General features: G+C 44.8%; 2 protein-coding genes across 14 annotated transcripts in view; one reads left to right on the top strand and one right to left on the bottom strand.

Moving 5' to 3' along the window:
• The window catches only part of CTBP2 (C-terminal binding protein 2), a 171,841-nt gene extending 160,968 nt beyond the window's left edge, over window positions 1-10,873 (top strand). For all 10 annotated transcript variants that reach the window (XM_072629014.1, XM_072629013.1, XM_072629011.1 and 7 more), the window contains 7 exons: window positions 1,280-1,424; window positions 2,504-2,710; window positions 4,117-4,331; window positions 4,423-4,553; window positions 5,505-5,632; window positions 6,414-6,531; window positions 9,454-10,873. In XM_072629014.1, coding sequence (XP_072485115.1) covers window positions 1,280-1,424; window positions 2,504-2,710; window positions 4,117-4,331; window positions 4,423-4,553; window positions 5,505-5,632; window positions 6,414-6,531; window positions 9,454-9,634 — 1,125 coding nt within the window. In that variant the 3' untranslated portion in view covers window positions 9,635-10,873. The remainder of the gene's footprint in view (window positions 1-1,279; window positions 1,425-2,503; window positions 2,711-4,116; window positions 4,332-4,422; window positions 4,554-5,504; window positions 5,633-6,413; window positions 6,532-9,453) is intronic.
• Window positions 10,874-13,559: 2,686 nt separating this feature from the next.
• Window positions 13,560-23,059, bottom strand: part of ZRANB1 (zinc finger RANBP2-type containing 1) — a 96,087-nt gene continuing 86,587 nt past the window's right edge. For all 4 annotated transcript variants that reach the window (XM_072629009.1, XM_072629007.1, XM_072629008.1 and 1 more), the window contains exons 7-10: window positions 17,562-17,682; window positions 16,199-16,328; window positions 15,638-15,867; window positions 13,560-14,910 (exon numbers count right to left, since the gene is read on the bottom strand). In XM_072629009.1, coding sequence (XP_072485110.1) covers window positions 14,692-14,910; window positions 15,638-15,867; window positions 16,199-16,328; window positions 17,562-17,682 — 700 coding nt within the window. In that variant the 3' untranslated portion in view covers window positions 13,560-14,691. The remainder of the gene's footprint in view (window positions 14,911-15,637; window positions 15,868-16,198; window positions 16,329-17,561; window positions 17,683-23,059) is intronic.

Raw genomic sequence — 23,059 nt, 5'->3', positions numbered from 1 at the left:
GGGACCATGTCTGTGTTCCAGATTCCTCTGGGTCCCTGATGAGAAGTACACCAAGAAAGGGAGGGTTCAGTTGAGGAGGCTGGAGCTGGGCCCAAAGGCTTCATCTCAGCCTTCCACCCCATTCCTGGGAGACTCTGGGCAGGGGTGCCGAGGTCTGCCTCACACTGGCCACATGACCCTAGCCAAGTCACTTAGAATATGTTGATGCCATGTCATGCCAATGACACTCTAGCACTGGCCTTTGTCCCTAGTCATTCCAATGAGAACATGGGCCTTTTGTCTGGAGTTACTTACCACGTTGCTCTCCCTCTGTTTAAGCGAACTATTTGACCATCAATCTCCTGGGCATCGGGAATGACCCCCAGATTGGTGCATCACAGGCATATTGCTTTGAACAGTAATAACTTTACATGATGCTCAGTGGCTCAGAGACAGCCTGTGACTGAATCTGTCACCAGGTGCTGACCTGGGCCCTGCAAGGTCTGCAGACAAGCATGGGACACTCCCTGCCCTCTGTCCAGGAAGGGGGTTGCTGTCACCCCACCCGCATTCTGTAGTTATTGGGGGCTGATTCGTGAGGCCAGGTCTTCCTATGCTGCTAGAGGGATCGGGCACTTGTTTAGGAGGAAGGGCCTGGGAAAGTTCTGGGAAACAAGGATCAGCCTCCATGGCAAGCTTTGGGCCAAGTGCATTAGCTGTAAATCTGCCTGGAATTTGGGCAGGAACAGCTTTATTAAAGCAGCAGCAGCTAGACCCCAGAGATGGGATGGAAAAACCCTTCCTGGGGGGCTATGGTGGGGGAAGCTCCTGGCCCAGCCCATCTGCCTGTGGTCCATCAATTGTCATCTGAAAGGCTTCCAGTGAACACACTATGATCTCTGCCCGCGGGATGCCTCTGGGTGTGGCCAGCACATCCTGCCAAGTTCTGCTGACGGAGCCGTAATATCACCTGCGGCAGCAGACAGCTGGAAGCCGAGGCCCTGAGGGCCCACTGGGCCAAGATGATGCTGCCCGGGGCAGGAGCCTATCCTGTTTCTAAACTGCTTGGCCTCAGTCACCTGCCCAGGATGTTGCAGAGGCTCCTCTGGCCAGGGAGGGGAAGCATCAGAATTTGAACCCAGAGCTCTTGCCTCTCCCGACTGGGCTGGCACAGAGCCCGGGAGTCCATGTGGCCAATGGGACCTTCCTCCCTGGACCAAACAGCCCACATGTAGGTAGGGGGCAGTTTCTCCCCATGAACCCCACCATGCTCATGGGGATCTTGGCTCTTCTTGGTCAGGTATTAAATGAAGCTGTTGGAGCCATGATGTACCACACGATCACCCTCACCCGGGAGGACCTGGAGAAATTCAAGGCCTTACGGGTCATCGTGCGCATAGGAAGCGGTTACGATAATATCGACATCAAGGCAGCCGGAGAGCTTGGTATGTGCCGGTGGGGCTTCTGCTGGGCCTGGGAGGGTGGGCACTCATGGCTGGTGTGGATGCCCGCTGGGGGAGATCTCTAGGAAGGACACCCAGAGTGCTGTCGGGGAGTCATTCCATTCTGGGCCAGCCCTCCACCTCTCCCAGGATGGGACTCCCAAAGTGTTCCTCTTCCTTCTAATAATACAGATAATAATGTCCCTTCCAACTCAAGGTTTAGGGGCCTCTCAGTGAGCCCTGCTCCCCAGGTCTTCCATTTCCTTTCATGTTCCCCAGCATCAGCAGGTTTTTTATAGTGTTTCAGTGGGGGGAAGTGGGGTGGCATCTCTCCTCTTCAGGACGGTCACCTCCCCAGGGGCATCCAGGCATCACAACGTCCAGCCTCTGTTAAGTGCATGGCTTTCTTTATTCATAATCTGGGGTAATAATGGTGCCTCTCTTGCAGAGCAGGCCGAGAGAAAGCTGAGCAAACCTTAACGGGCTTTGTCAGTGTCAGACAGAATGAACAGGCAGCCATTGAACCTGGAATCAGGAAGATCCAAGTTCAAATTCAGACTCAAGGAAAGGCTTCCAGAGTAGACCCTCCCCTCCCCCCAATTCAGAGGACATCAGCCTCTGCTAGGAGGGACCTTCGAGGCCCAACCGCTTCATTTCATAGGAGAAACTGAGGCCCCAGAGGGATTGGGATTTGGGAAAACGCAGCAGAGTCAAAGTTTGAACTCATCTCCTTAAGACCAGGATCTGTGATGTGGTTGGAAGGGACCTAGCCTCCCTCTGCCCCCACACACTAGCGCCTCATGACCTGCTGACATGCCATCTGTAGTGGCTGAGGCTGAATAAGTGTCCTATTCACTCACACCCAGAATTGGGCCAGGCTCTTCCCCACACTGAGGCAATGGGAGGGTATCAGGACAACAGCCTCTCCTGCATCTTTGTTGAGGCAGAAAAAAACTCAGTTTGAATCCTGACAGTCTGAAGTGAGGAGAATAAATTAGGCATGGAGGTGAGAGATGAGGACCTCAGAGCTCCAGGTATGGCCCCGGCAGTCCCAACCTCCCTTCATCCTCTCCCCTTTGCAGGGATCGCCGTGTGTAACATCCCTTCAGCAGCCGTGGAAGAGACGGCCGACTCCACCATCTGCCACATACTCAACCTGTACAGGCGAAACACGTGGCTGTACCAGGCACTGCGGGAGGGCACGAGGGTCCAGAGCGTAGAGCAGATCCGCGAAGTGGCCTCAGGGGCGGCGCGCATCCGTGGGGAGACGCTCGGCCTCATCGGCTTTGGTACGTACAGGCTGTGGGTCCCTGTCTCTTCCTAAGACCTGCAAAAGCACTGCACGCACTTGGTGCCTAATAAGCATATGCTGAATTCCTCATGGGTAAGAAAAGCTTGTTGTTGCTGCCTCCTACCTCGGAAAAATAGGGAGGAATTGGGGGGCAGGGGAGAGGCATGAATAGCCCTTACATAAGTAGTGAGCAAACTCAAGAAACAGTGAGTGGCCTGAAAATCCAAGCCAAATCACACTAAGTGGATCAGTTCAGGGACCTAGCTCTGGAAAGGACTGTGAGGGTCCTCCATTCCAGACACCCCCATTTTACAAATGAGGAAACTGAGGCCCAGATACCTGGTAACTTGCTCATAACCACACAGCTAGCAGCTGTCTGGGGCAAGATTAGAAGTCCGATCTCTCTGCCTCCCACATGTTGCTGCTGGGGGGTCATCTGCTCCCCCACCCCCCAACCCCCCGTGAGAAGACCTGGGTTCACATCCCAGCTCTGCCTCTTGGGTCCTCTTCAGAAAAAATCTCTTCATCTGCTAAGCCTGCTTCTCCTCCTGTAAAATGGAAGAGGTGGACATTGCAGCTCTCAGTACACAATCCTGTGACTTGCTGTTATTTGATTAGTACTTTTAGAAGTCAACAGATCAAAGTTGTGGATAAAGGATAGAAGGAACAAAATGCCCCCTCCGTGTGAGGGGGGAGACAGCGGAGGTAGGTACTCTCAAGAGTTCATGTTTCTTCGTTGAGGATGTTGATTTTAGAGAATCGTCCTTTAGCATTGAGCCAGAAGAGACATCTCGTCCACTCCGCTCTTCTTACATACTGGGAAACTGAGGCCCGGACAAGTTAAGGACTCGCCCAAGGTCAGAAGGTAGCCCAAGATGAGAGAATTAGAGTAAGAAATAGCTTCTGTGGTCATCTGACCCGGTTCCTTCATTTTATAGAATGTTGTATAGAAAACGTCCTCATGTATCTGATTTTACTTAGTTTACCATATTGGTTGCATGTTCCGTTTGGATCGGATCTTTGCCAGCCTGGACCCTGCCACAGTTCTGGTTGTTCAGGCGACCTCAGCATCTTCATGGGACCATCCTCCCCTCCCACAGCAGCCTGGGAGCAAGATGATGCCCCAAAAGCCACGCTCCAGTCTTCTCCTGGAGATGCAAGAGGGATGGGTGAGGGTGACGTGGGGAACCACAGGCCAGGGCTGAAGGGATCAACTCTTACCACAAGGAAGCTGTCCTTCTGACCAGCCATTTCCTCTCCCCTCACTAGCCAAGTGGGTGGGCAAGGGGCAGGAGGATTCACTGAGAAGCTGCCATGGGGACCCCAGCACAAGGGGGCTGGCAGAGGGGCTCCGCTGGTGCTCGAGCTAGGGGAGGCTTCCACATGCTCTCTGTGTCTCTGCAGGTCGCACCGGGCAGGCTGTCGCCGTCCGCGCCAAAGCCTTTGGCTTCAGTGTCATATTCTACGACCCATACTTGCAGGACGGCATTGAGCGGTCCTTGGGCGTCCAGCGGATCTATACCCTCCAGGACCTGCTCTACCAGAGTGACTGCGTGTCCCTGCACTGTAACCTCAACGAACACAATCACCACCTGATCAATGACTTCACCATCAAGCAGGTGAGGAGGGGGGCCCCCCAGACCAGCCAGGCTCCCAGACAGACCCAGCCCCCAGGCCAGGGCTCTCACCTTCTTCTCCTTCTCCCTTCAGATGAGACAAGGTGCATTCCTGGTGAATGCAGCCCGTGGGGGGCTGGTGGATGAGAAGGCCCTGGCGCAGGCCCTCAAAGAGGGCCGGATACGCGGGGCAGCACTAGATGTGCACGAATCAGAACCTTTTAGGTAAGTCCTGCTAGTGGGAGAAAGGGGGGCAGTCCCTGCCAGCCCCAAGGAGATGCCCCACTACCCCACAGCCCTCTCCTTCCGTTTCCTCCCCAAGTTGGCCCAGCTCTGGTTCCAGTGACCCAAGGCCTCCCAGTTCCTTTGTCCTCCCAGCGGGGCAGCCAAGGTCCTCCATCCAGGCTGCTGCCATGTCTCCCCATCTCTGTCCCCTCCTCACATACCTCCTTCCTCTCTCAGCTGTCCAGTCTCCCCGAGGCCCAGAAGATGAAGAGTAGGTGTGACCGCGTCCCTCCCTGATCAGCCTCATTGGCCATCATGCCCAAAGCCACACTGCAATGTGGACAAGAGGGAACAAATGGCCTCCTCTTCGTTCTCATGGCACCCCTCCTGACCTATGACCCACTCCTTCAGATGCCAGCATCGCCTTGTCAGGGGTCCCGTGGCCCCCTCCCAGTTGCCTTAGACTCACTGTTATGTTCACGCCCTCTATGCCTGCACCCTGCTCAGATAACTGGGGAAAGCTGTGTGTTCATTTGGGAGAGCCAGGAAAGGTTGCTTGCCAGTCTCATCTCCCTTCAAAGCTTCTAATGATGGCAGAAGGTTCCAATGTCCAGTTGTCCTGATGATGCTTTGTCTCATGGGCCTGACCCATATTTTGGTTGTATGGGCCTGAGGGGTGGGTCACTGGTGTGGGCTGGAGGAAGGCCTTCAGCCCAGGTGATTCTGACCCTGCCACCAGCCCCTCTGCCTTCAGGGCTGGCTGCCTCTCTATCTGTAACAAGGCATCTGTCCTGAGTGAGCCCCCTGCCCCACAGGCTGGTTGTAGAGAAAATGCAGTGAAAATGGGGCCTTTATGGAGAGCCATTGGCATGAGGGGGTCCCAGGAGACATGCACCTGGCTGCTTGCTTTCCCTGTTAATCTTCTGCCTTCTCCTTCCCCCATTTCCATAGTTTTGCTCAGGGCCCACTGAAAGACGCACCAAATTTAATTTGTACGCCACACACGGCCTGGTATAGTGAGCAGGCATCACTGGAGATGAGGGAGGCAGCCGCGACCGAGATTCGCCGAGCAATCACAGGTAGGGGCTGGCACAAGTGCCAAGGGGCCGGGCAAAGCTGGGCAGGGGTCCTTAGTCTGGTTCCCCGCAACAACAGGCTAGTGCTCCTCTGCCCCCAGCTTTTTGTAAGGTTTCATCTACACTGAGTTATCATTAGTGGCCAGTCAGGGACCTTGGGTGACTCCATTTCAGGGTTGGAGTGAGACTGGATACAGGAAATCCCAGATCCCTATCCTGCCCCGCCCTGCCCCCAAATAAATAACTGGACAGAGGGAACACTCCCCACAAAAGGGCCCAGCACCAGTCTGTCATTTGTCCCCATTCCCTTTTTCAGCATGTAAATAAATTAATCATAAAGTGAAGATTAGAGCAAAGGACTTCCGGTAACCTAGGATCCAAGAGCTTTTTTTATTTTAATTTTAATTATTTTATTTTTAAAAAGAGGACCTTCCTTTGCCATTTCACTTTCTGATGCTGAGAAGGGCTCCTAAGGGTCTGGGGGTAGGCCCCCCCGGGCTTGGTCACAAGGGCCTGGCCTAGGCCCTTTCCCCCCACCCCCTGGGCTTCGTCACAAGGGCCTAGGCTAGGCCTCCTGGGCTTGGTCAGAGGGTCCTAGGCTAGGCCCCCCAAGCTTGGCAGAAGGGCCTCCATCACTGAGGCACCTGGATCCCAGTAGCCTTTTCCTGTCTCCAGTGCAGCAGCCCCCAGGCTGGGAAAGCATGGTCACTTTCCCCCCTAATCCCCACCCCTATCACCCTTTCTTCTCCGAGCATTAAGTAAAACTCCTCTCCTTGGCTTCCAGGGCGCATCCCAGACAGCTTAAGAAACTGCGTGAATAAGGAATTCTTCGTCACCTCCACTCCCTGGTCTGTAATAGATCAACAGGCAATTCATCCAGAGCTCAATGGTGCCACCTACAGGTGAGAGGGGGGATTCTGCTTGGTACTTGCCCTGGTCTCTCAGCCCTCCAGGTACCATGTGTGCAGTCTGAGCTGAGGAGGGACACAAGTTCCTCCCCAGCCTGGAGTCCTGGCTTCCTCCTGTGCTCCTAGCTCTTCTCCACTGCAGAAGTCAGCTCCCTCTTCCTTTCTCCCCCTTCAGCGATCAGACTGATCACCCAATTCTGGTTCAATATGTGGGCCAAGCCCTTGAACCGAATGAACAGCATTTCCTTTAGTCCAGGATACAAAAACCATTTATTCTTGAGTTGAGAACAAGGTTTGGGAGTATTGCTGAAGGGCCACTTTGTCAGATTCCCAAAAGAGAGAGACAGTTTTTAAAACTCCATCCTCCAGAGGCCTCCTGGAACAGGGTAGAGAAACTTAAGTGTCCAAAAAGTCATAGAAATCAGCAATTTAAGCCAGTGACTTTCACCAAGGAAAGGGCCTTCCTTCTCCACTTTTGTTCTCCCTTTCCCTTTCATTTTTGGACATCAAACCCAGGTGATGGGTGATGGACTGTCACACATGGTCACACAGGCAGGTCAGAGAGGTGGTATCACAACAGCTGCGCAAGTCTGTGCTGAAGCTTCCTACATTAATGAGGTTGCAGGTCTAGACATTACCCACCCACCTCAAACATTTTAGGTGGAAATGTATACAACGAATGAACTAGAAATTGGCCAACTCATAATACCCCAACGATAGTTTAGCCAAGAGGGAGAGAAGAATGGAAGGATCCAAGGCAGTGTTTTTAAACACATATGGCTCTATGTATGCACATCTAACTACTTGGCCTGCCTAAGGACCCCAGAACGTTTTTCATGAATATTTTAAGTTCTCCAGGCTAGAGTTCGCACATGATTAGCAGCAAGTCTGTTTAATTGCTGTTACATTTGACGGTCCTACCTGGATGAAATGGCTCAGGAGGAGACACTAAAAAACCATCTAGCTGCTGACTTCAGCCAGCCCATGCACAGCCCAAGTTCCTTCCATGAAAGTTGGAGCTGTTACCACATTCTCTCATATACCACAGGGGGATCTGCAAGGAGCCAGTCTTGCATCCATACTCCATCCTGTCACTCATCTTGGGTAGGAGCATATTTCAACCTCACTGACCTTGAACCAAGGAAAGATGGCAAGGTCCTGTCTTCCCCAGAATCACAAATGTTAACTGACAGGCCAGCTGGTCAACCTGCCCTCCCCCTCAGTTGAGGGTCCCACGACCCACCTGAAGTAGCTCTGTTTCTGAACACTCTCTGTTTCTCTAAGCTGTACCACCTTCCAGGGCCAAACACAGTTTATCACAGGGTTGTAGACTGAGAGTGGAAAGAAAGCTCTGAGATAAATCTCTGCATTTTCCAAGTAAACAGGTCTATGGGAGGGCAGTGAGTCATTTGTTCAAGCTGAACAAAAGGCAGGATGTAGAGGGATTTCGAGTGGGTTGGGCCCTCTCAGATCCCCTTCCATGAAAGAATTTTCTTCAGTTCTCTTTCAGTTCAGTAGGCCTTCTGTGTCATGGTGATTTCTGACTTAACATTAACAATAAAAGGATAAACTTCTTTCTTTATAAGATACCTCCTCTCTCAACATCACTCCACACACATACTCTCTAAAGAAAGTCAACATTTCCATTGCAGAATTTCTAAAAAGTTGTCTGCCCAACTTGCTAAGGGCAGAACTTGGTATTCCACTGTTTGTGATTATAAAGAAAGAGGTGACTGTCTCCTGCCTCCCATTCCGCAATCTGGCATAATTTAAAGATTTTAAAACACCAGCCCATCCTTTGATGTTTTAAATTCTGATCATCTATCAGAAAGAGAGCAGTGAATTCAAACCTAAGTTGCCATATTCAGAACATCCCAACCCTTTTAGATTTGTGCTTGGTCTATAGGCAGCCAAAACAACTTTGCATTTGGCAGGGAAGGACACAGTGCAAGTACGGTATTTCCCTGGGTAGGGCCTATTCATTCATGGATGTGTGGTAGGATGAGGCCAGTGCTTTTTGGTTTTCCTGGTTTTCTCAGATGGTTGGCTCTTTCCCCTCTATATAATATACATGGAGTTAAGAATATTGACATTGAGGTTCTAAGCTTTAAGCTTCTGTTGTTGTTTTGAGGCAACTGGGGTTCAGTGCCTTGCCCAGGGTTACAGTTAGTATTGAGTGTCTGAGGCTGGAGTTAAACTCAGGTCTTCCTGATTCCAGGGCTGGTGCTCTATCCACTATGCCACCTAGCTGCCCCTAAGCAGCTTATTCTTAAAACACAGTGAGTGCCTCTCTTCCTTACTGTCGCTATTACTACATTTCTATGCACTTGCACACACACTTCCCACCTTTTCCCATAACTGTACTGCCTTGAACTGCACCAGTCTGTTAAATGGTAATATGTCAATATATTTCATCCTCTGAATTGCAACTTGAAACTGGGTAACACTACATGAAAACAAGAGCTGTATCCTCAGAATGTATTCACATGAAATTCATCCATTTTGAACTTAAGATGCCATCTCACATCCAAACAAAACTGATTTCGTAAAGTGATTCTCCAACATGTGAAACTGCAGTGAGCGTGACCAAGACTGCCTGTCTTAGGGGGTTGCCTGGGGCACACAGAACTTGTACATGCATATTTGCACAGGCTTTGTGGGCTGGGGGCGGGCCTTGAATCAGTTTTCAAGGCAAACCCCTTAAAAACAACACTGTCTAAGTTTTCTAAAGAAATGCGATGATCACCACTTCCAGGTCACAGCCTTCAAGTAGGTGTGATGGCCTGTTTTTCTAGTCTTTAGAATTCAGACTAAAATGCTAGTAACTGACTCTGAAAACATGTACCTTCTCACACATCTATTGAACAATCTCTTTGTAACTTGCCTTAAACCGTCAATCTTTTTTTCCTTCCTTAGATATCCGCCTGGCATAGTCAGCGTAACACCTGGAGGAATTCCTGCTGCTATGGAAGGCATTATTCCAGGAGGGATTCCTGTTACTCATAATCTTCCAACTGTGGCACATCCTTCCCAAGCTCCCTCTCCTAACCAGCCCACAAAACATGGGGACAATAGAGAGCACCCCAATGAGCAATAGCAGGATAATTTAACAAAAATAATCATTTACATGAACTTGGGACCAAGAAACAGTGAACAATGAACAGGAACTATGAGAAATGGAATCTGATGTAGAATTCACAGCGTGGATTCCGGACCGATGCATCACTGACTTTGCAGTGTTAAACAAGGAGATCCAAAGGAGAGATAGGGGAGAACCACCTGGAAGTCCACACCTCTGCTTACAAGTGCTGGAAAGCTAGGATGTGATAACATTAACAACCAACTTCTGTTATTGTGTGTTGTTTTTTTCATCTGTGCACCAATCACAAGAATAAATAGATCTTTTTCCTTTCTCAGTCCCTTGGGAATAGCTGGTCCTAGACATCTGCTTAAGGTGTTGCATCAAGAGATCCAACCATCCGATTATGAAGTTGCAGAGAGGAAACCTAACCATGGGACTCCAGCCTCTTCTGCCCACGTGTGGCTGGTGACCTCATTGGCTAAGAGGATAAACTATCCCAAAGATGAGGAGAAAATGGTTTTCCTATGTTAGACACTACAAAGCATAAGATACTGAAGATAGTCAAGTTTCCTGTATACGGTGAAACCTACTTCTCCCTCATCTGAACTATATATATACACACCCTGAGCGGTTGGCTGTAAGCTCAGTAAAACCCTCTTAATGATGCAAAAAAAGAAAAAAAAAAAGAAAAAAGTATTAAATTTCACAAGCTGTTTGTACTCAAATATATTTTCTCAGTTTCAGATCCTCAGCTATTTTATTGAGTGGAAAGTCTTGAGCTGAAAGAGCTCAAGAAGAATAATGTTGCATTTCCTTATGTCTCAGGAAACACTTTTTATGGTAATTTGTCAGATTGTCTATGAACAAAACCCACTTTTTTAGGCATTGATAAAAGTCTTCTTTTCTTCACGTGATATTTTATACAAGAACACTTCAAATGTGTTATTAGGTGTGACTGATTTTAACAAATCCTATTAGATTTGTATCAACTAGTTAAATGTTATATTCATAGTCTTTCGTGAATCATCGCGCCTTTTTGTTTTAAAAAGATGGCCTGTTTTGAGCCTTTGTATAGGTACATTCCTGTTTCTGTGACAAAAGAAATCTTGAAAACTGTCCCAAACAGAAAACCAAGAATGGCTATCAGCAAGCAGTATGTTTCGTTTTAGTGTGTTACCTGTTCTTGTATTTGTTTATTGTAAAGGTGGACATTTAGCGTTCAGTGCAGTTTTCAATAAAAAGTGATCAAAACTTGTTAAGTGCTGAAATTCCAGCCCCTTTGGGACATTTGAACACTGAGAAAAAATGCTGCTGTTCCAACTCTTTTCTGTTTCTTAACAAACAAAAGGCCTTAGCCTAGATCATGGAACATTCCAATGAGCACTTTTAGAGTCGGCTGTAAGGATGGAGGACGGCCTGCCCACATGAGGCTCGGAGGCTTTTTGGTCCATTCTAAGACATCACAGAGCTACAAAGGATTCCCTGGTTTGCTGTGAAACTTAGTAGCTTACATGTTCTCAAGCAGTATCATCACTGAAATTACCTTTCACTTCTATGTTGTTCTTAAGATGAAATTATTATCTTCAAGGTATTTTAACCTTAAAACAGTCATAAATTTCTACTTTTGTTTTTAAAATTTGAACAAAATTACCTGTTTTGTAAAGCATTAACACAAAGGAAGGTTGAGTCCCTTTTTTTTTTGTCACTAAATTTACAGATTAGAATTCAGAGACATGAAGAAAGCACTTTTATCATCCACCATTTATTATCAAAATGATTCAAGATCTATTTGTGGTCTTTTTTCTTCTAGGAAGATTGATTTCTAAATACCTTAGGGAAGCAATATGGCATTGATTAAATGGTTTGTGGAGCGGCTCCCTAGACAGTGACCTCAGTGTCTTGGTACCTTCCTCCTTCAGTCCATATGCTTTTTTGGAAAATGTGCTTCTCCCCAAAAGAAACATTTTGCCAACATGTAAAGCTGAAAATCAACATAAAGTCACCCTTGTGGTCTAAACTCACTTTAAAACCAGGGTTGTAATGTAACATCCATCATACAAATACAAAGACACAATTTCAAAGTCCTTGACAATATACACTACTGTGGCGGTTATTTCAAAAGGACAAGCACAGATCATTTCCTGAAGAGTCACACTGAACAAAGGCCCCTCCTGCTTGGTGGCACGGTGTGATGACCTGACTGGGCTGTCATGAACAGTAGTCAGTCTTAGTACCTCTGCTAAACCCCATAAGCAGTACAGGTTCCCCTCACCATAAATTCATTAACTCTTCCCTGGCAATCCTAAGTGACTACAGCTACCAAGTGGCTGGGAACAGCAGTCCAATTATCTCTCAAAGAACAGGCCCGATTTCAGTGCCCAAGGACCCACACAATCTTAAAAGCTTTTTGTTTTGGGGGGGGGGGGGGGGGGGCGGCGGGGAGAATCTGACAGAGAGATGAATCTGATCATGGGTAGTTCTGTGAAGCAGCCCTTTAGGATGCTGACAAAGAGCTCACATCTTACAAAGTTAAAAAGCTCATCCTGGAAATTGTGGTTATCAGAAATAAGCTAGTTAGCATAAATCTCATTTTCCCACAGGGTTTATTTTCATTTACTGAAGATTTCTTTGTTTCAAAATAAACATTTTGCTCTGAATAAGCCAACCTACTGTGGAACCATCGAAATGCCCCCTAACAAGCTAGAAGCAGGGAACAGTAGAGGCAGCGATTATTCCCATAGGGAAATCTCTTGACATGTCATACTAGCAATGCTAGCTATATTTTTAGGATCATGAATCTGTAATAAAATAGTAAACAACTGGACTCAAGAAGAAAAGTCTGCCAGAGCCAATCTGCCAAGCCTTACCGACTGAAGGATAAATGTATTACCTGGCTTCTCCTTAGTAGGTTTGAGTGTATAACTACAGTGATAACGCCGGTTTTTTTCTCCAAACTTTATTTCTGGCACCTCCAATTTGGAGGGTAGTCTCTGCTTCAAACCAAGAGAGCGTCGGGACATGTCTACCTCCAGAAGGATGACACCATTAAGTGTGTGTCACATCAGGTATCTATTTCTTGGATAAGGAATACTGATCCTACTGAAGGAAAAAATGTCTACCAAGATCCTTGGGGAAAAGAAAATGCTTTCTTTGTTTACCAATTCTCATAGCTTATTGGAAAAGAGAAAGCATTTGTTCTTAAATCTATCCACTGGTCAATGTTACAATATTAAAATTGTAAGAAAATTAATCCTTTCCATTTCAGGGCAAAAAAGGGAAAGACTGGACCCACTTCCAGTAGAACCTGTCCCGTGTCCTTTTTTTTTTTTTTTTTAACTTGGGTAAGCCACACAACAAGTCCTGCAAAGAAGCCTTTTGTCTATGGTTTTAGCAAGCACCAAGAGACTTATCAGACGTACAACCAAACACGACGTTTCATTAGGAAAAACTGTAGTGACTTTTGAAATGGATGGAGTTGGGGGACTGCAGACGTGAACCATTACAACAGGAGTGTGTTTCTAATTTAGGCGTTTGTTGATAGGACCTAGAAGTTGTGCACATTGCAACACCACTTTCTAAGCAGCAAATTCTTGAGGCTTTTCACAGCCTTCAGCTTCAGAGTTTGGGGAAAGAGGCGGATTTTACTAGGAGACTTCTTTCCCAATTCTAATTTCAAAGATTTTCTATAATCACCCACACTACCACCCAATTTTCAAAGTGCTCATAACACTAACCTTTTCAGCTGTTTGGGAATAAAACTTGACCCATTACCGATTGTATAGCTAAAAGTGTCAGCCATTTACAAGGGTTCTCTACTAAAGAATATACTTTGAACTTACACTTAAAAGAAAACTTAAAAGGAATGGCATATCAATCAACATGCCAGAACATCCCAGAGGTCTCTACTGAGAGATTCATCATACAGTGCATTTCAACCATCTGACTCTTTGTAAAATCTTTATTCTGAACTGTCAACAGTGTTCCCACCTGCCTAGACAAAGGCATGCCCCATTTCCAATAGGATTTACCTTAGAGCCTCAAAGGGTAAGACAGTAAGAATCATGCCAGCTTAAAAAACACTCTACTGTGCATTTACAGTGACAGTCGGAGAGGCATGAAATTCTCAATCAAGTCTGAGTTAGCAAACTTCACACAATTCATTGGGTACACAATGGCCCACAGCCCATCACTGATTGGACTGGCTATACCTGCCTAACGTCCAGGGATGAGCCAACTCAATGATTGGACTTGGCCAAATATTTGGAATAAGAACCCTAATTTTAGGTCACTATTCCAAAAAAATAAATAAGTACTGTAGACAGAAAGAAAAAATATCCTTCAGAAAAATGAAAACAATGAATTAGTGGAAAGCTAGAGACTTCAAAATAAGGGAAGATTATATAAAGTTCAATCCATGAGAAATTTGGCTTTTCTTCCACAGTTTCTTCCTTAAGATTTTATGTTTATTACACTGTTCACAGCAGGAACTTTAAAAAATAATTATAATAATACAAGAAACTTCTGTTTTGCTGTGGGTCATCTGTGTGCACAAAAATCCTCCTATTATCTGGCTGTGGCACCAGCAGAACAGAACACAAAATGGTCTTAATAGGTCAGAATATTTAAAAAGTGATGTAGAACATCAATTCTACCATAAAAGGAAATTTCAAAAAAACAAATAGCCATCTAATATGTGCTTTGTAAGTGCCCTTACTGAATAGAAATTTCTCAATAATTTGAAGATGCTGGTACAACTTTTCCTATTACACAACTTCTTACACAACCACATGCGGTACATTTATAGACAGATTTACAATTTGAAAGGAAAAAAACAAATGTTCTGTCTTGATAATAAAATTAGCTTTTTACAAACTGTAGTCCAACCAGAGTTCTCTGTTCGCACAGCAGATGAGCATTTGGGTTCTCTCCATGGTGTATGGATCAGAAAATCCCTGGGACAGCAGGTGTGTGCCAGCCACTCGTTCGCTCCGGAGTGACCAGCTGCTGCAGCATGACCCCCACCTCGGGGCATTCACCAACCCACGGCACGGACAGCTTGCTCTCCGGCCGCCTCACTCGTCCTCCTCATCTTCGTCTTCTTCTCCATCCGACAGGGACGTACACGGGCGGATCTGGCGGTAGCGGTCGAGCCATTTCTCCACCATCTGAGTGACCAGGGGGTGATTGCGCCGGCGGGAGCTCTTCTGCATGGCAACCAGTACGCCACCCTCCGTCACGCAGCAGTCCAGCCACTCCCGGAGCAGCTTCTCCTGCTGCTCCTCATTGCCAAGCTTGGGGAGGGGAGAGAGAAGACAGAGAGCAGCACTTAGACCCCACGCAGAGAGTCCTCACACCCCAGCTGCCCACTGGGGAGGCTGGAGCAAAACAGCACGCGTGCATGCACATGCATGGGGCATTGGGGGGGGTTGGTGCATATGTGTGTCAGGTGTCTTTAGTGCGTGCACATGCATGATGTGCACGTGTGTGCCAGAGGTGTCTGCTGTGTGTACAACGTATGTGATGTGCATAGATGCACATACACACACAAACTGTAAAGTAGCATTTTTATGTTGTAAATTTTACTACTACTACTACTACTACTACTACTACTACTACTACTACTACTACTACTACTACTACTACTACTACTACCACAACTTTCTGTACGTGGCAAAAATGACTAACAAAGCCAAAATAGGAGGACAAACCTGTTCTAATTTGTTAGGGGAACTTTATGCTACCAAAAGATCTTCAGAACACAGAAGGCAGGAAATCAAAGTAAATGCCAGGCAGCCTCCCGAACCCTTCCTGACATTTCTGGGGTCATAGTATTCCATCTTAGGAAGGTGGCTGTTTCAGCCCAAGGGTCCCAGGTGAACCGCAGAAAGGAGGGTGTCTAAGTGTTATTACATTGGCACTGATATTACATGGAATCCAAGAGCTCTGACAGCAAGGGTAGGTTCACCCATGAACTCAGCCCAAGGTAGGGAGTCCTGTGTTCATGGAACTGCTTCTTACCTCTTGAGCAGAGAGAAAATGTATGTGCAATAGCTTCCTTTCACTATCGACCAAAGGTAAGAAAGTGATGGTCACATCATCATCTGTGTTCAAGTTAGCACCAGCGCCTCGATTGCCATAGCCGTCATTCTCCATGGCAACCAGGGCCGAGAAATGGCCCCGGGTGTAGCCCAGAGCAATGGGACTTTTCCAACAGAAACTCTGTTCCCAGAGCAGGGGCAAATACACACCTGGGAGGAAAGGTACAGTCAGAAGCACATCAGGAAGAACCATGAACCATCTATCCCGCAGCCAAATAAGCAAGAATCACTTCAACCCCATGAGGCTGTCCATTACTCCCACTCCCACATCCTCGATCTATTTCAAGTCATGTCATCAAGAGATGGTGAAGTACCCCTAGCACTTTTCTTTCACCATAATCTACTCCTAATTTGGAAGAATAAAGGAAAAGCAAGCTAGAGACCTTCCCACCATCCATCAAAATGTAAGAATGTGACAACAAAGAAATTGCATTGGACCCCAAGCCACAGTATAGCAATACAATATTACCAAATGGCTTACCTTGAAAACGGGTATATCCTAAAGTTTCTCCGCGGAAACTCTTATAATATTTTACTCCATAAACTATAATTGGTCGTCTAAGAATATGTGCAAGTACAAAAATGTGTGTCTGCTCCAAACTTGCTCCAGGCTATGCAAAACACAAAGAAGAACAATTTCCCCTTTCAGGTTTTAGAAGCAAACCAGGCAAAGGAAAGGAAATACAATAGGAGAAGGTGAAGCCACTGAGGTTTAGAGATTGGGTCTTTCGATGCAGACACCACAAATTGGTACAGCACTTTCTACAATGCCAGGGATTGATTAAAGGGTTCACTTCCCAGATAAAGACGCTTAATAGAAATCATACTGCAAAGATGTTTTCCAGTACATGCCACCACACTGGGACCATGCGTCTTTTGAGCCCTTGCCTGAACGCCCAGAGGAGCAGAATTTGGTGACTGTCTAAAAATGACAGGGCTTCCAATCAACATAGCATAATGTCTTTAAAGGTCTCCAAATAATTTCTGGAGCAGCAGAACCTCTAAACTCATCTGTGCAAGAAGGCCAAAAAAAACAATGTTCTTTACTGTGAAATGATAATAATCCCAGACTTGGAAAAGACAGGAGGAAATGTTCCACACCTGTGGACGTTATATACTATCATCTGTCAAGGTCACTGTGTTGGCTGATTTTAAAACAACTGATGTTAAAATAAAAGGCATCAGTAGAACTTTTAAAGAATGACATTCTTTCTGAAGAGCTAAGAAATGGGGAGGAATCCAATGGAAACTGCATAAAGTTTGGCTAAAAAAAAATACTTCAGGTGGTACCCATTCCATTCATTCACTTTTACCTGAGGACTTAAAGAAAAAAAAGGCAGCTGTGCCCTTTGTTTTCCCATACCAGAAAAAAAAAACCATCCAAGAATTTCCACACTAATTTAAAAAGCTGTCACTGAAATACTGCCAACCATGTATCAGTTCACCCTGTAACCTTAAGTCTTCCCGTTTGGGGGCCATAATTTCAGTACTCCGCTCACCAGTTTGGCATCTCCACAGTCACTCCATGGGTAGGAACCTGGCCATGAATGTATTCATACTCACAGCATAATAAAAGCTAACATTTAAACAACTCTTACTATTTACAATTATCATTAATTTGTTCCTCACAACAACCCTGAGAGGCAGATACTATTATTATCATCCCCATCTTACAGGTGGAAGAAAATGAGTCAGAGGTCCGCTCAGGGATACACAGCCAGTAAGAGTCTGAGCCCAAATTTGAACTCAGGTCTTCCAGGTCCCTCAATCTGTGCACTGCAACTAATATCCATAATAACACAGAACATAACAACAGGAAGGCATCTGGCCCCAAGTGTTCTTACCTGACTAGCAAGAGAGAGTATAAATGCCCAATCTTCCTGCCACTGTTCTTCTCTGAGGGAAAAATGTAAACCAAAGCTCTGAGAATACCACGACTCCCACTCTTTCCAACGTGTATAAAACCTAGAACAATGAACAAAACTTTTAAAAAGAAGCACAAATTAATAGTCATTGCACTGTAAGCAATTGGTAAGGCTATGTCCGATTTCTCTGCCCCAAGCAGTCTGACTTATGAGAGAAAGTTGTGCCAATACAAATGGGGCTCACTCCACCCTCTTCAATAAGAGGAGCTCATATTTCTACAGTCCCCTGAAGAGTTTGCAAAGCACTTTCCTAGGCACCCTGAGACTTAGTATCATCCTCATTCTGAAGATGAGGAAATGGAGGCTCTTGAGCACTCGCTCAGTCCCCCAGCACATGTACTAGCTCTGAGTCTTCTGGCACATCCAACATCAGCAGTATGACACTCACTCCCCAGGAGAGTTTTCATCCAGAACTTCACTACAGTCTCTAAAGCCATTTCTTAAAACCATGATGTTGGTAGTGGGGGGCACAGTGAGCTGTCCTCAAAGTCTGCTTGTCTGACCCTGACAATGTCATTTAACCTCTCAGTACTCTTGAGCAACTCTCCTGTTTAAAGATGCAAAATGGATTGATCTGTATTGGTAAATGGAACATCCCTGCCCATAGTTGGAACAAAATTGCACAGGCTTGGTCAAAAAGTAAATACCTATCTCCTAACCTCTGACTGAAAAAGTAAAGGCAAGAGTGCTCTAGCCTTGTAGCTATGTGCTACCCAAGTCAGATTTCTTCTATCACATCTTAACCACAGCCCTTGCCAAAACAATTAGAAAACACAGATATATACTTCTCAATCACCAATGCCTAAATAATTTCCTTGTAATATTTTGCAGTTTTAAAAATATCTCTGTTAAAACTACAATCACCTACAATCAATCACCTATAGAAAAAGTCTACTGGGATAAATTAAAACATCTCTATTAAATTTCAGGCAAACATTTATGAAGTTCAAGATACTACACTCAGTGCTAAGGAAATAGTCAAAAATGAAACAATCCTTGCCACTGAACTCATAGGCCTGGCTGGCAGGAAAAAAAAAAATCTAAAAATCTCATGTGACCTGATAAAAGGTAATTAGACTAGGGGTACTCAAAGTAGCAGTTCTTAAAAGATGGATTAACTCCAGTGTTCACCTCTCTATGTCATATTGTTCACAAAACTGCACTTCCTGCCTAGGTTACTCCGAAGTAGAACAAGAAGTAAATACCTATATTCTTTTGAAGAATGAAAGGAAATGGATTCTTCTGGTCTTTGGTAAATCATAATTTAACCAAACAACAGCTTTAGCATTTCAATTACAAAGAGGATTTATTCTTTTATTAAAAATTTTTTTCAATTTTATTATTGCCTTATCAGTTTTTCAAGTATGCAGACACCTTGGAATACTTTAAAGTTAATGAGAAAAAAAGTTTATCTGAAAAGTTCAAGATACCAGATTTCAGGGGTGCCAGGCCTCCATTTGTTCACAAATTAACACTTGTGTACTCAGCTTAAGGAGTTCTTAAACTCTACTAGTCTGCAAATCAAAGTTAAAATATTACCACTTAAATAAAGATATCACCCAAAACTTCTGAAGTATCAATAAATATAAGATGTAAAGAAAATAGTAAATTAACCTAAAGAAAAATACCATATCCTCAATAAATACCATCTAAAAGAGAACACCAAATTCACAACTTCAATACTAAACACAAGTTTCTAAGGAGGTTGGGGGGAGTAGTCAAGATGGTGGAGGAAAGGAAGCAACTCACCTGAGCTATCCAAAGAACTTTAAAGGTCTCCAAATAATTTCTGGAGCAGCAGAACCTGTAAAAGGATGGGGTGGAACAACTGTCTAGCCCAACACAACTGAGAAAGTTGGCAGGAAAAATCTATCCCACTGAGGTGTGAGGGGAGCTCAGTCCAACAAAGGCCAGGCTCCAGTAAACCAGCAGCAGACCTTGGGGATAACTCAAGCAGAAGCAGCTTTTGGGACTTTGAGCCCACAGATGGTAAGGGGGTCAGACAACTAGTCAGAAAGAGATTATAGGGGACAGTGTGCTGGCCCTGGGTGCACAATCCCAGGGCAAGGAGGAGCACTAGCACACTAGGGGAGCAGAACCCCTGGTCACAATTCCAGGCCAGAAAAGAGTGCTTGTGGTCAATTACAAACCAAAGCATAGGCCAGGACAGCAATGACCCCAGCTCTCCTTAGATCATACCACCTTAAAAGAACTGAAAACTTACATACTCCCAGGAGTAGCTCTGAAAACAGCAATACAGAAATACCTAAAGCTTGAGCTGGTGCCCACTCCACCCTGGGAGCAGAGTCCAACTTTAACTCAGAGCTAAAAGTCAAGAAAAAGGTCAGAAAAATGTGCAAACAAACAAAAAAGAATCTGACCATAGGAAGACACTACGGTGACAGGGAAAATCAAAACACAAACTCAGAAGACAACAAAGTGTAAACAAAATGTAAGGCCAAAAAAAACTTCCAGAAAGAATTGAAAAACGATCTTAAAATTCAAATAAGGGAGAGGAAAAACTGGAAAATAAGAGAGAGGAAAAACAAGAAAATCATGAAAAAAAGAGTCAACAGCCTGGTAAAGGAGATACAAAGTAATACTGAAGAAAATAACACCTTAAAGAAACAAAATAGGCCAAAAATGGTTAAAAGAGATACAAAAGCCACTGAAGGGAACTCTTTAAAAAGTGGAATATGCCAAATATATACAAAATATATATACAAATATGTACAAAAATTCACTGACAAAAAGCTCTCCTTAAAAAATAGAACTGGACAAGTGGAAAAGGAGGTATAAAAACTCACTTTAGAAAATAATTCCTTAAAATTATAAGTGGACAAGTGGAAGTCAATGACTCCATGAGACATCAAGAAACAACAAAATGAAGGCAAAAGAATAAAAAAGTAACAGAAAATGTGAACTATTTTATTAGAAAAACTGATCTACAAAATAGATCAGAGAGCCACGATCAAGAGTCTACACATTATATTTCAAGAAAGTAAAAATGAAAATTGCCTTAATATTCTATAACCAAAGGGTAAAGTAGAAACAGAAAGAATCCACTGGAGGGGCAGAGCCAAAATGGTGGAGTAGAAAGACGGACCTGTAGAAGCTCCCCGCCACAGCCCACAAAATACCTGTAAAAATGACTCTAAACAAATTCTAGAGTAGCAGAAGCCACAAAACAACAGAGTGAAAGAGATTTCCAGTCCAAGAAAGCCTGGAAGGATGACAGGAAAGGTCTATCGCACAGGCACATGGGCCACACAGCACGGAAGGGACAGGACTGGAGCAGGTTTCAGGACACCACCAGCAACAACAGTTCCCAGACTGCTCAAATCACAAATACCAAAGACAGCTTCAAAGGTCAGTGAGAAAGCTCTTTCACCTGGGTGAGAAGGGAACATGGTCTGGACCCGCCAGGAGCAGTCAGTGCAGCGGCAGCGTCCATTTTTGGAGCCCTCAGCTTAAAGAACCTGGCAAAATTGAGCGGCTGATCTGTGTCTCAGCCCTAAGAGGTGGCGCTGGGGTGAGGAGGAGAGCTGGCCTGGTGGAGTTGGTAGAGGTTCTGGAGAGGGAATCCTACTCACAGATCCTGGGCAGAAGAGTGCTTGTGGTTGCTCCCAATCCAGAGCACAGGCCAGGAGAGGAGTAAACTCCTCTCCCTTGATTTTGCCACCTTGGAAGAACTGAGCACTTACAGGTCCCCAGAGTATACCCTTCTCTTGACAAAGGACTCAAAAGTCAAGTAACTAGCAGGGAAAGTGCCCAAAAACAGGGGGAAAAAATAAGACTATAGAAGGCTACTTTCTTGGTGAACAGGTATTTTCTTCCATCATTTTGGATGAGGAAGAACAATGCATACCACCAAAGGAAGACCTAAAAGTCAAGGCTTCTGAATTCAAAACCTTCAAAATAAATATGCAATGACCTCAGGCCATGGAAGAGCTCAAAAAGGAGTTTGAAAATCAAGTAAGAAAGGTGGAGGAAAAATTGGGAAGAGAAATGAGAGCAATGCAAGAAAATCATGAAAAGTGAGTCAACAGCTTGGTAAAGGAGACTCAAAAAAATGCTGAAGAAAATAACACCTTTAAAAATAAGCTAACTCAATTGGAAAAAGGGTTCTAAAAAGCCAATGAGAAGAAGAATGCTTTAAAAAGTAGAATTAGCCAAATGGAAAAGGAGGTTCAAAAGCTCACTGAAGAAAATAGTTCTTTAAAAATTAGAATGGAGCACATAGAAGCTAATAAGTTTATGGGAAACCAAGAAATTACAAAATAAAATCAAAAGAATGAAAAAATAGAAGATAATGTGAAATATCTCATTGGAAAAACAACTGATCTGGAAAATAGATCCAGGAAAGACAAGTCATGATCAAAAAAAGAGCCTTGACATTATCTTTCATGAAATTATCAAGGAAAACTGCCCCGATATTCTAGAACCAGAGGGCAAAAATAAATATCAAAAGAACCCAGTGATCACCTCCTGAAAGAGATCCAAAAAGAGAAACTCCTAGGAATATTGTAGCCAAATTCCAGAGTTCCCAGGTTAAGGAAAAAATATTGCAAGCAGCTAGAAAGAAACAGTTTGAGTATTGTGGAAATACAATCAGAATAACACAAGATCTAGCAGCTTCTACATTAAGGGATCAAAGGGCTTTGGAGTAGGATATTCCAGAAGTCAAAGGAACTAGGATTAAAACCAAGATTTATCCACCCAGCAAAACTGAGTAGAATACTTCAGGGGAAAAAATGGTCATTCAATGAAGCAGAGGACTTTCAAGCATTCTTGATGAAAAGACCAGAGCTGAATAGAAAATGACTTTCAAACACAAGAATCAAAAGAAGCATGAAAAGGTAAACATGGAAGAGAAATCATAAGGGACTTACTAAAGTTGAACGGTCTACATTCCTACATGGAAAGACAATATTTGTAACTCTTGAAATTTTTCTCAGTATTTGGGTAGTTGGAGGACATACATACATACACACACACACACACACACACACACACATACACACATACACACTATATATAGACAGAGAGCACAGGGTGAGTTGAATAGGAAGGGATGATATCTAAAAAAATAAAATTAAGGGATGAGAGAGGAATATATTGGGAGGAGAAAGGGAGAAATGGAATGGGGCAAATTATTTCACATAAAAGAGGCAAGAAAAAGCCTTTTAAACGGAGGGGAAAAGGGAGGAGGTGAGAGGGAAAAAGTGAAGCATACTTTCATCACATTTGGCTTAAGGAGGGAATAACATGCATACTCATTTTGGTATGAAAATCTATGTTACACTACAGGAAAGCAGGGGAGAAGGGGATAAGTGGGGTGGGGGGATGATAGAAGGGAGGGCAAATGGGTGGAGGGAGTAATTAGAAGTAAACACTTTCGGGGAGGGACAAGGTCA

The sequence above is a fragment of the Notamacropus eugenii genome, chromosome 1, assembly GCF_028372415.1.
Source record: "Notamacropus eugenii isolate mMacEug1 chromosome 1, mMacEug1.pri_v2, whole genome shotgun sequence".
Taxonomy (NCBI): Eukaryota; Metazoa; Chordata; class Mammalia; order Diprotodontia; family Macropodidae; genus Notamacropus; species Notamacropus eugenii.
The sequence above is the reverse complement of the archived record's forward strand: the minus strand, read 5'-3'. Positions and strand labels throughout refer to the sequence as shown.